The sequence below is a fragment of the Borostomias antarcticus genome (genome assembly GCF_949987555.1).
Source record: "Borostomias antarcticus genome assembly, chromosome: 13".
NCBI classification, from domain to species: domain Eukaryota; kingdom Metazoa; phylum Chordata; class Actinopteri; order Stomiiformes; family Stomiidae; genus Borostomias; species Borostomias antarcticus.
In genome coordinates this window covers 22,997,377-23,009,920 of record NC_140246.1, presented here as the reverse complement: position 1 = coordinate 23,009,920, position 12,544 = coordinate 22,997,377, and the positions used below count along the sequence as shown (strand labels likewise).

General features: G+C 47.1%; 1 protein-coding gene across 1 annotated transcript in view; it reads right to left on the bottom strand.

Moving 5' to 3' along the window:
* The window catches only part of grip1 (glutamate receptor interacting protein 1), a gene marked incomplete at its 5' end in the record, with an annotated part of 209,372 nt that extends 208,802 nt beyond the window's left edge, over window positions 1-570 (bottom strand). Inside the window, 1 exon segment of the mRNA XM_084448182.1 lies at window positions 516-570. Within this exon segment, the coding sequence (XP_084304308.1) occupies window positions 516-570 (55 nt within the window).
* Window positions 571-12,544: the final 11,974 nt, after the last annotated feature.

Below are 12,544 nucleotides of genomic sequence, written 5' to 3'. Positions count from 1 at the left end.
TAGGCTCGTAGCCTAGCGTGGGTTTTCGGTGTAGGAGGGCGAACAAGTGCACAGCCGGTCTGGACCGGGAGGCCTGCCTACATAGCCGGTCTGGACCGGGAGGCCTGCCTACATAGCCGGTCTGGACCGGGAGGCCTGCCTACATAGCCGGTCTGGACCGGGAGGCCTGCCTACATCGGGCTACACCGCCCCGGCAGAGGAAGCACGTCGAAGGTGCGATCTGAAAAGTTAACATTCGCTACAGCGTGTTTCTGAATGAATCCCCCAAAACATGCTTGTAACACCGCACAGCCGAGAGCAACAACGTAACACGCGTTATCTCGCTCTCCGAGACGCGAAAGAACAACAGCCACAACCGCGTCCCCGGCGGAAACTTTCACTTTAACGGGAGAGAGAGCCATGGCGCGAGCCCACCGCCGAGAGCTGGAGCCTAACGCGATAATCAGCGGCCGGTGCTCCGGTACCGCGCGGCAGCTCCAGTGTGCATAGAATGAACAGCGAGCCGTCGGTCCTACCTCCTTCCTGGTCGGCCTGCAGGCACGCGGGGATATTCTTCTTCCAGCCCGGCATGTCTCTCGCGGTGTGAGCATTCAGCAGGTCGCGAATTTAACACGCATTTCAATCTCAGCGCAGGTCTCCTTAGCGAGTAGATATCTCCAGTCGCGTGCCTCTCTCTCTCTTTATGTCTTTCTCTCTCTCTCTCTCTCTCCCTCTCTCTCTCTCTCTGTTGCCGCCCGGTGTAACTCTACCCTGTGTCTCCCTCGATCTGGTTGGTGTGTGTGTGTGTGTGTGTGTGTGTGTGTGTGTGTGTGTGTGTGTGTGTGTGTGTGTGTGTGTGTGCGCGTGCGTGCGTGCGTGCGTGCCGTAGCCTACGTGTGCGCTAGGAACACGATGGAAGCGGACAGGGGAGGAGGAGGGACCGTAAATCGTGAAGGTGCCCGATTCAACCTCGACACCGACTGTGACACCAGGAATCCTCCTCGAACTGATCTAAAAGGAGGCGAGCGGAGCCTCTTAGTGAATGACGTCCTCTCGTGTGGTTCTGTTCATTCAGAAAGCGGAGTGCTGCTGGCGGGCCGGTCGAGACCAGACCACGCGGTGGCCCGTTCATCCGCCGCGGCCCTGCGGGGAGGCATGCGTGAACGTGCGAGTGGCTAGGCTAGTACAGGCTGCACACACACACACACACACACACACACACACACACACACACACACACACACACACACACAGCCTGCAGCAGCTTGGCCCGCTACCCCTCGTGGATATAAAAATGGGCTTAGGATAATCTATTAAACCCCCACACACTCACATATATACACGCACAGATACATACACACACGCACACGCTCACACATAGCCTACATACACTCACACACACACACATACAAACACACACATACACGCATGCACAGATACATACACACACACTCAAACATACATACACACTCTCATTCACTCACTCATTCACTCACTCACTCACTGGATGGGCCTAGGCCCAGCTACTTGTCAGGCCCACCCACAGCCAATCGGCTTTATTTTGCATAAATGTAATATTAACATTAATTAGTCATGACCGAAAGAACGAGATCACGGATACAAGCGGCCAAAATGAGTTTTCTCCGGAGGGTGGCTGGGGTCTCCCTGAGAGATCGGGTGAGAAGTTCAGTCATCCAGGAGAGACTCAGAGTAGAGCCGCTGCTCCTTTGCGTCGAAAGGAGCCAGTTGAGGTGGTTCGGGCATCTAGTGAGGATGCCTCCTGGGCGCCTCCCTAGGGAGGTGTTCCAGGCGTGTCCAGCTGGGAGGAGGCCACGGGGTAGACCCAGGACTAGGTGGCGGGACTACATCTCCCCACTGGCCTGTGAGCGGCTAAAGATTCCCCAGGCAGAGCTGGTTGATGCTGCTAGGGAAAGGGATGTCTGGGGCCCCCTGCTGGAGCTGCTGCCTCCGCTACCTGATCCCGGATAAGCGGATGAAGATGGATGGATGGAAATATTAACATTATAATATTTAGTCTGCTTTAATTGGATAAATAGAATAGAATAATTATCTAGTTACCCAGGACCAGGTGGCGGGACTACATCTCCGTACTGGCCTATGAGCGGCTAAAGATTCCCCAGGCAGAGCTGGTTGATGCTGCCAGGGAAAGGGATGTCTGGGGCCCCCTGCTGGAGCTGCTGCCTCCGCGACCCGACCCCGGATAAGCAGATGACGATGGATGGATGGATCTAGTTTCTAGGGATGTCACAAGAACCGATACTTGGGTAGGGGAGATCGGGGCTCGTTGTGCCACGGGGCGCGTTGGGACAGGGCGATTTCTAGGAGATCTGCTGTAGCAACACAGACATATTTTTGTGACTGCATCCTCTACGTGACTTTGTCCAATCCCAGAAGAAGGCGGGACAATTCAATACGTTTTAGACTTTATATTAGCGATTGTCGGTTTTTACCTCATGTAAGTAAATATTTTTACGGGAAGTGTTTTTTGTGTGTGGCTGGAAGCCAGCGCATCTACTATAGCGTTTGTCGGGTTATCACTCACCTCCCTCCCTCCCTCCCTCCCTTACTCCCTCCCTCCCTTACTCCCAACAATGTTGATCTGCATCTCTCTGTTGGCACCACAAGAGGCAGTAGTCGCAGCACACCTAAAATCAACCCGCCGATCTCCACTGCACAAGTAGAGTAGTGGTCAGAGCATTGGACTCCCACCTGGGAGACCGGGGTTCAAGACCCGGTGGGAATAACTTTATGGGGCTTTAGCCCAAACCTCCACACGTTCATCCTTTCACTCCAACCTTTTTATCCCTTACCTAAATTCCACAAGTAGAGTAGTGGTCAGAGCATTGGACTCCCACGCGGGACATTCTCAGAGATCTCTACAGTCTACTTACTTCTCCACCTAAAGGGAAGTGCATACAGCAGGTAATGACTTTTGTCCAGAAACAGAAGTTGAACCAATTGCAGTAAAATAGCCAACGTTACAGGAATCATCAGTGTAACTGCTTTAGCCACTGACCGCTACCATTAATGTTATGGAAGCTGCTGCTAGTTGTTGTGAGCTCATGAGCTAACTGGCTATCCCGCTCTCATTGTGCAGGATAAGCATTGGAAGCATTGGAACTGATGTGTCCAGGCGACAAGACCCATCTTTATTTATCAGGCATTATTCCATGTCATTTCAATTCACAGCTATTTCATTGGCATGACTAGCTTCCATCCTACCAGTCCTGAACAGAAACAAGCCAGCCATGCACATAAGCCAGGCTGGACCTGACCTGGTATATTTCTACATTTTGTATTGTGTCACAAAATCCAAACATATATCATAAAAAAAAGGAAAAATCCAGGTACTCAGGATTAGATAAAGTAGTAAAAAGCCTTTATTTCTTTGGGCTGTATGAACATTAAAAACCAACATGTTTCCACATGAAGCCTTTCTCCAGGTGTGCTGGACAAGAGCTGAGAACAAAGGGAGGAAGTGAGCAATGAGGCCCCGCCCACAGGTGAGAGGGCCTGCTGTCACTGCAGCTGTAGTACCACAGGTCTCCTCCGGTGGTGCTGACGAGTCTGTGAGGGATCAGCAAACAATTTAAAAACCAGTACAACAATTAATAATGATCAAAAAGAACAATACATAATATAATTAAAGAAATGCAATTAGAGAAAAGAAGAGAGGTCAACATCTTCATTGAGACCAGGGTCACTGGTTGCCTTGAGGGCATGAATCCAGTAAGCTTCGTGTTGTTTGAGGCGTTTGACTTTGTCCCCACCCCTGGCATCAGAACTGATGACCTCTATGCCTGAAACTTTCAGGGTAGTGTAGCAAGTTCTAGGGTTCTAGAACTATGACTATGACCGGTATAATGTATGATTATACCGCGGTTATGATAGATATGAAGGAAAATTGATTTAATGTAGTAAATCAACTCGTATATGGGGCACCACCCTGTTTTGTACAAGGAAACAAGATAACCTTTATCAATAGTCAAATTTATTCATCAATCTGCAGGAGGAGTTCTTGACTCAATCGAGTGACCTAGCCTTAGCCAAAGTTCTGGAGACTTTGGTAAATAACTGAGTTTAGTTAAAACTTTAGTTTAGTTTGCTGCGCTCGCTAGCTCTCCCAAAGTTGACTGTTTTATCCAGTTTTTTCCACTTGTATACCATATCTCCACGTTTAAAACCGTGCACTAACATTGGTGGTATCCAACAACAATTCGACTTTTGGATCCGACGTTTGGACCTTGAGCCCCAAGTCTAGATCGTACAACTACGTTGCTGCGGCTAGCTGCTGCTAGCCAGCCCTAGCCAGCACCCGACCGGGATAGTCCATTAGCCAACAGGGGACAGCCGTCCCCTGCCTCTCCAGTACCAACCTAACACACCGGAGGCATGTCTTGCTCCCAGCAGATCGCGTGAGTATTGCTAGCACTGTTAGGTAAGTAGCCCCCCAGCTCCTCCATAGTGCGCCATGTTGTAGTCCCGAAGGCCAAGACCTACTGCTTCCCAGGAGCCAAGGTCCGGGACATAAATTCCGTTGTCACTTCGCTGACCAAAGATCATCCCCAGGCCTCATCAGTCATTATCCACGTTGGTGCCAATGATCTCAAGCTCCAGCAATCAGAGCGGCTGAAAGAAGACTTCAAAACGCTTATCAGCACTGTGTCAGGGACTGGAAAGACCTGTGTCATCTCAGGACCCTTTTCCTCTCCTCGATATGGTGATGTTAAGTAAAGCCGGATGCGCAGCCTCCACATCTGGCTAAAGGGATACTGCTGCTGCATGAACATCCCTTTTGCGGATAACTTCACCACCTTCTGAGACCGTGGGGACCTCTTCGCTAGGTACGGCTTCCACCCCAACAGGGCAGGTGCCCGCATACTATCTATGTCTATGGAGCTAGCCATGAAATCCTGGTCCTGGACCTCGCCCGAGGTCTGATACAGGGTGAGTCCGGCCCGTCTCAACCACCCTACTGCTAAACATAAACCTCCTGTACCCATGGTTCAGGCTACACCAGCTCCATCTCACCAGCGCTCCATCACCATAGATCTGGACTCCCTGCCCCTCACTGAGACCTGGCATAGCGACGTTTATATTTCTATAAACGAATTTTGCCCACCTGAATATACCATTCAGTGAATTATCTCCCACTGCACCCCTATTATCATAAGGAAACAGTCAGGTGGATCTAACATGAAAAACCTGATATCCGTTCCAGTGAATATACCATCCAGGCCTACTAGTCAGGCGAGCCAGCCCTTTTCTCCGGAAGCTATTTCAATGGCGATCCTGAATGTCAGGTCCCTACCAAGCAAAACTTTTCTCATTAATGATCTTATATGTGAACGTAAATTAGACTGTATGTTCCTAACTGAAACCTGGCTAAATATAAATGCATAGCAGCCCTCATCGAAGCCTCTCCTCCCAGCTACAGTTTAATCTAACAGAAGTGGGGAAAAAGGTAGAGGAACAGCCACCATAGCTACAGATGCAGGACCATCTCCTTTGATGATTTTACCTCTTTTGAATACCACACTATTGTCTTAAAATGCCAGCCCCCAGTTCTGGCAGTAACCGTGTATAGGCCTCCCAAACAATGCCCTGCCTTCTCTGCAGAATTTTCAGAACTCCTGCTGTGATCATCCATACAAATTAGGATAAGATTATCATCATTGGCGATTTCAACATACAGGTGGATACTGAGGCGGACTCAAAAGCCAGTGCCCGGTTGCATAAACTACCTTAAGTTTCAAACTTAAGTTTGCCCTTTAAGGGACATATTTCCCTAAGCTAAGGACTTTATTTAGGAGCGTTGCATAACGCCTCTTAGGTTGCCTCCTTGCCGTAGGGTTTAGACTAAGGCTTTTACGATAGTTACTGTCATAATACAGCACTGTGCACTTCAGTTACCATGGTTATGCTCCCGTACGTCGTCATCCTTTAGAGACCGTTAGGAGCCTTCTAGTTTTTCCTTTCATCTCCTTCTTTCTCCTTCACCAATTTTGACATGGACAACAACGATAACACAAAAAAGAAAAGAAAGCCAAACTGGACCGAAGATGAAAACTGTGTGCTTCTTGAAGAATATGCTAAACGGAAGAGGATCATCCAAAGTAAATTCAATCCCGGTGTTACCTACACGCAGAAGCAGAAGGCTTGGCAAGAGATTACGGACAACATAAATGCCCGAAATACCGCAGTGAAACGAACGGTGGCGGAAGTTGGTAAAAGATATGAAAACATTACAATGGCAGCAAGGAAGGAAATATCAAAATATAGATATGAGTCGACGAAAACGGGTAACCGACACACCTTTATGTTAGCTAGCTAACGTTGACTGAACTAGTTAGCACTAGCTAGACTAACGCTCACTAATCTGTAGCTAGCTTGGTAGCTAGCACTAACGGTAGCTAACTACGTCAGCTAAGATTGCCGACCAGGTAACGTTAGCTAGCTAGCAACAAAGTTCCGAAGTTACTCCGTGTTGATGACTGACAGCTGTTAGCGCTACTTTGCAGGAGGTGGGCCGCCGCCTGAAGACCTGTCTGAATCCTCAAAAATGATTCTAGACATTTTGGGAAGACATTCCCCTTCTCTTGGTGGCATTACCGGAGTCTCCCAAAGTGGATGGACCGACAGGTAGGCTAACGTGATAGTAGCACTAAGTTACATGTTGTTGAATACAGTATAACGTCACCATTAGGTGTTAGAATTGCAACAGTAACGTTAACATTAGGTTATAACGTCATGGCATGCTGAAACATAATGGTTGGATTTTGCGAAGGATGGATATTTTAGGCTAGTAGTAGCCACTGGCTTTAACCCGACCATCCTTGTGATCTGCTAGGGATGAGGGCCGTAGTGGTGGCGATGATGATGATGATGATGTCGTCTGCTCTACAGCCACTACCAGCTCTATCGTAAACCAAAGGTTAGGGCGATTGTTAATTAGCTACTGTTAAAGAATTTCAACTCATCACCCATGTGTTCACGCCAAGATAGGTTTTCTGTTATGTTACTATTTAGGTTCCTGTTAGGTTCCTGTTTTCTCTGAGTTTATTGTTTTACAATGTTTGTGGAAAGCCGACCTTAACTGATTTCTCACGGCCATCTGTTTAAGCCAGAGCAACTGGCACAACAGATCACAACCCCCAGGTCACGACACGGCTCCTTTAAAAGGGCTCCGCCTCTCTTGGACGGGGCTCTCTGACTTGAATTGACTTCCTGTTGTGAGAGACCGCTTGCAAACGTATTGAAGAATAAAGCTCTCGTCTTTGTTTTAACCAGCTGAATCGACCACTCGCGTGCTCTTATTCTTAATCCAAGTATATTAAGAAAATAATCATCAACAATATGGCGACGTGTCTGTAGACCGAATTGCGGTTTTCTGGGACAACTACGAGTATTTTCGCGTGCTCCGGAGGCGAAGCGTGGATCCGCGACAAGTTTTGACTTGGGGAATCAAACTTCGAGCAGTTGGCGTAATCTGCTGGCTAGTTTTCTCGAAGCCCTTCTCCTCTGCAGCTCGCTTAAAGGGACTGGTACGTTGAGAATCTAAATCATAGTGGTACGATTGTGTTTTTCAGCTGGAGACATTGACCATAGTTTTATTCGCACCGGTTATGTGATTCTGTGTTCTGCACTACATTTGTTTTGTTCTGCATTATACAAGGAGGTTACGTAGGCTGTTGGCCGCATGACTGTTTACGAAAACCGGCAGGTTTTCAGGTGTTTCTGTTACCTCGGATAAGCCTGGTTCTGTGTCGTGGGGTTGCGCGACTCAACGTGGGTTTTTTTATTTACTCCAGTTGTGAGGGCACAACAACGGGGATGGCTGTGATAGTTCGAGAGGTTATTTGACGCCCCGGGTGATTTTGCTAAGTGAGCTAAGTCGTTTCATTTTGTTTGTCTTGTCTTGGGATTTCAGATCCTGTTTTCTGAGTTTTGTTTAGTGTTGAACTTCTGTACATGCTAGCTACGGTTTGGTTTTGTATTTAAGTGTCTGTTGTGCTGGCTTTGTTTTGTGTTCAGTGTTGGGGTTATTTTGGGATTTCTACGGCACTCTTGTGCTCATCCTTTGTTCTTTTAATTCTGCTCCACGCTACGTATCTTGTATTTCTGTTAGCTTTGGTTTTTGTGCTATTGGTTCAATGCTAATCTTCCCTGTGCTAGCTAGTTCATCCACGTGGTTGGTTCCACATGTTGATTAGCCCACGTGCTTAGCTAACTTTGTGCGCACGTGGTTTGACTTCCTGTTTTGCTGCTTGTGGGAAAAAAAAAAAAAGAGAGAGGTCGGCCCAATCTCAAACCACCCCCTAAGCCCTCGCCCTATCCACTCCCCCTCCGTTTGCGCGTTCACGCCGAGCTTCGCCATGTTAAGGGCCGTCCCAAACCAATTATCGCGGAGTGCGCTTGGAGTGCGAGTGGGCTGTCAACCCCTTAAATAGCAAGCCTGCATCGGTGCAAGCTCCCGATAGCCGAAGCAGGAAGTGCACGTGCCAAATAGATGCCGCAGGAAACACCATATAAATAAAGTTCCGTCTTCCTACACTGTCAATTATTTTAGATTTTTTTACAGCATTCAAACATTTGTTTTTCTCACACCGATTTCACTGCATCAAACAAAATCTGGTGAATATGGTGTCAAAAGATACAACCAAGTGATACAATCACTTTATCCCTAGATCACTTGACTTGTAGCAAACTCTTAAAAGCCTGTATTCATAGCCGACATAAAATAAATCTAAATAGGCCTAGGTCTACGTCAAATGTAGCCTACATCATATATTCCTTTCCATTAGGCTGCGATATGCAAATGGCTCTTCACAAAAGAAGGAATGCTGCCAAAGAGGCATAGGAGTAAGTTATTAATTGATTTATGTATTTGTCTCGGGACAGTGTTATAGTATTAATTTAGTTAGAGTTCATTTGAAAAAACATTTCCGTTTGGACTTTTGACCATTTCTCATCATACATGGATTTAATTATAGTGATTTATATTGTATTATAAATCCTAAACATTTTTCCCATCAATCACCTAAACATGCCATGGTGACGGCCCTGTCCCGGTCGGTTCCGGTGGAGTGGGGAGTCCATCCCACATTTGGCTTTCCATTTATATACCCTCCCCCTCGATTGAGAGTGCCCTCCACAGCTGCGAGTGACACTTCATTTGGAGGGACACTCGGTGGTGAAGTGGGAGTGGGTAGGGGGTGGTTTGGGATTGGGCCGTCCTGTTTTTCCTCAACCATTTTGAGGATCCACCATTTTGGTTTCTGAAGTCTGCCATTTTGAAAAAAAAAAAAAAAAAAAGGTAACAGGAAAAAAAAAAAAACCCTCTCAACACAGCAGTTATTGTTTTTTTTACTGTACTTTTGACATTTGTTTGTATTTGTAAAATGGGAACTACTGCTAGTACACCAAAACGTGAACCTTTAATGGGGGCTGCCAAGATAGTGGCATTAAAGTATGATCCGAGTGTGTGTGAGCAAATTACTTTATGGGCTAAAAATAGTGATTTTCCTGTCTCTGGTACACTGTCTGTTAAGTTGCTAGGGAAAGTTAAGAGACAGCTTAAGGAGTTTCAATTAACTAAGCTAGGTAGGAAGCCAGAGAATGCCATTAACTGGTCTCACTTTCTTGCCTGGGAGACAGCTGCAAATGACTCAATTGATAGAGCTGAAACTGCCCGCAACAAAAGGGAGGCTAGGAAGAACTCTGTCACTACTAAAGCTGTTTATGTTAAGAAATTAATTCCTCCTTCAGACAACGACGACCTTTTAGAACCGTGTCGTTTATATCCTGATCCAAATGCGGCCTTGCCTATTCCAGGCCCTCAGGCTCAGCAGGGCATCGTCCCTCCTCTAGCCCATGTGCTGCCCCCCCCTCTTGTGCTGCCCCCCCCTCTTCCAGTCCCGACACTTCAGCCAACCTCCATGGTTCAACACACCCCCCCTGCTCCTGCATTGTTACGGTTTACGACCCCTATTGCTGGTCCGTCATCTGTCCCCTCTCAGGTTTCACATCTCCCCTCTCCCTCATCTTTAGCTGGATCTCCTTTTGGAGCTCACTCCCAAACTCCTTGGTTGGTTCAGATGTCACCCCCCCCAGGTTATTATTCTCATAGCAGTACTCCGGCAGGGACTTCTTTTAGTGATGTTCACAGTCAGTCTAAATTGGCTATTTCCTTCCCTGGAACTTCCCTTTCTACTGGCTCATCCCCTTCATTGACTGACTCTATGACTCCTGATGACACCTCAGCCAAAGTCTCACCTCCTTTATTGACTCCCCCTGATACTACTCCTCCCCCTGCTCTTGATATTTCTCCCCCTGCTCTTGAAACAGTCGAGGGCCATCAGCACTATAGTCTTAGGTCTACTGGTCAGGTTCAGGAACAACAACTCTCTTCTGCATTAGGCAAGATGCTATTGCCAATGATTAGATGCATTAATCCTGTACCTCAACCACCTCTGGGCCAACCAGGTCACGCCATATGGAGCCCTTTTTCTGATGTCTACAGACCTTTCCGTTGTGATGAGCTGCGGGAGCTTGCGTCCTCATTACCTGATCCTGCTAAGGACATTGATAGTTTTGAGAGAGATGTGAATGCTGCTGTTCAGATGTACAGACCGCACTCTGAGGAACTTGAGGCTGTAATGAGGCTTGCGCTACGTCTCAAATGGGCTGATATAAGGGGTAATTTTGATGATAAATTGACTTTTGATGATCCTGGATTTGCACCTCAGGTGATACACCTGCTGCAGAGAATCAGGATCCGGTTCCCTCCACAAACTAACTGGGACCTGATCTCCTCCTGTAAACAGAAGCTGAATGAATCTTTCGATGATTTTTATGAACGCCTGGAGAAAACCTTTTCTCTCCACTCGGGCATGAATAAGCATGCCAACGACTACAAAACGGTGTTGAAACAACAATTAATGAACAATGTTCTCCCTGCCCTTAGTGACCAAGTCAGGACTTCGTGTGTAAACTGGGAGACACAACCGCTAGAACAGGTCGTGGGTGTGTTCAGATTTGCCGAACGTTTCACTCTGCTAAAGGAGCAAAGGGAGGCTGCTGAAAAGAAGGACTCTGACGTGAAGCTGCAGGCTGCACAGGTTAGGTACTTCAACTCCAATGCTCGCACAGAGCCACAGCAGAGAAATGGACAGCGTCAACAATCAAGGGAGAATAGAGGGACTCAGGGTAATTCACAACAAAACAGCAGGTTTAACAGTTCAGATGATCGTTGCTATTACTGCAACCGCAGAGGACATTTCCAGAGAACATGTAGAGAATACGCTAAACAGCAAAAGTCTTCTCCTAACCAATGGGGATCTGCACCCCCTCCGGGAGTCTCTGTCAGTTCTCCACAGGGAAATGGTTTCTGACTAGGTGTAGGACAGGTAGGGAAAGCTAGGGAAAGTGAGTGTGTACGTGAGGAGGAGAGAATCATTCATATTCATCAATACCTTAATCTGCATACCAAACCATCTGATAATCCAACTGTAACTATGACTGTGAATGGGGAAAAATTGTTTTTTTTGGCTGACACAGGTGCTCATTCTTCTGTAATTAGTACTGCTAGCGTGACACAGCGTCCTCAAGTGACTGAGGAGCTGGCTAAAACTGTTGGTGCTGCAGGCATTGTGAAAAATGAAAGAGTGACTGTTCCATTGAAAGTGGAAGTAGATGATTGTCAGCTAACACACCAGTTCATTTTGAGTGAATGTTGTCCAGTGAATCTTTGTGGGCGTGACTTGTTATGTAAGCTAGGTTTCCAGATGACCTGCTCCTCAGAAGGTGTCACCATACTCAGATCATCAACAATGACACCTCCGGAGGTGACAACCATGTACAACGACGCGCCTACCGATTGGTCTTATAATTGGTATGTTGATTGTAACACTCATACATCACAACATTTGGAAAAGTTGTTTTCAAAAGTACGGACATGTTATAGCTACGATGCTCCGCTCAGCCCTCATGATAACTTGCTCTGTACCGCATCAACATCTTTTTTAAGCCAAGACCATGGGTTTGAGGACACTTGGATGTTGCCTCAAGTGGATGAAACATTGATGTGTAATGTGTTGTATGTTGGACCGGATCATGCAGTTCTTTCTGTCGACCTTAACGGTACACAGAAACAGCTGTATGATGGTCATTCTGTGCCTCATGTGTCTCTTGCTGTTTCTGAGTTTGTTAATAGGAGGGATGCTGATGCGTGGCTGATGGACATAATGACAATAACGGACTGGGTCGGAAATCCTCATCAAATGAGGTATTCCGCCAAGACGGGGGTAAGAGCATTTCCTTACACCTGGGCTATTCCAGTCACTAGGGGAATCCAAGGATCATGTTTCTTCCAGACACAATCTGATGACACACAAGATTTATCTGTGTTAAGAGGACTTCCAAATTCATTATGGGCAAAGGACAAATTTGATATAGGGAAAATTCGAAACGTGAATCCTGTTGTGGTTACCCCTAAAAGTTCATTCCGACCAAAGCGCGCTCAGTACCCGCTCCCTCTAGAGGC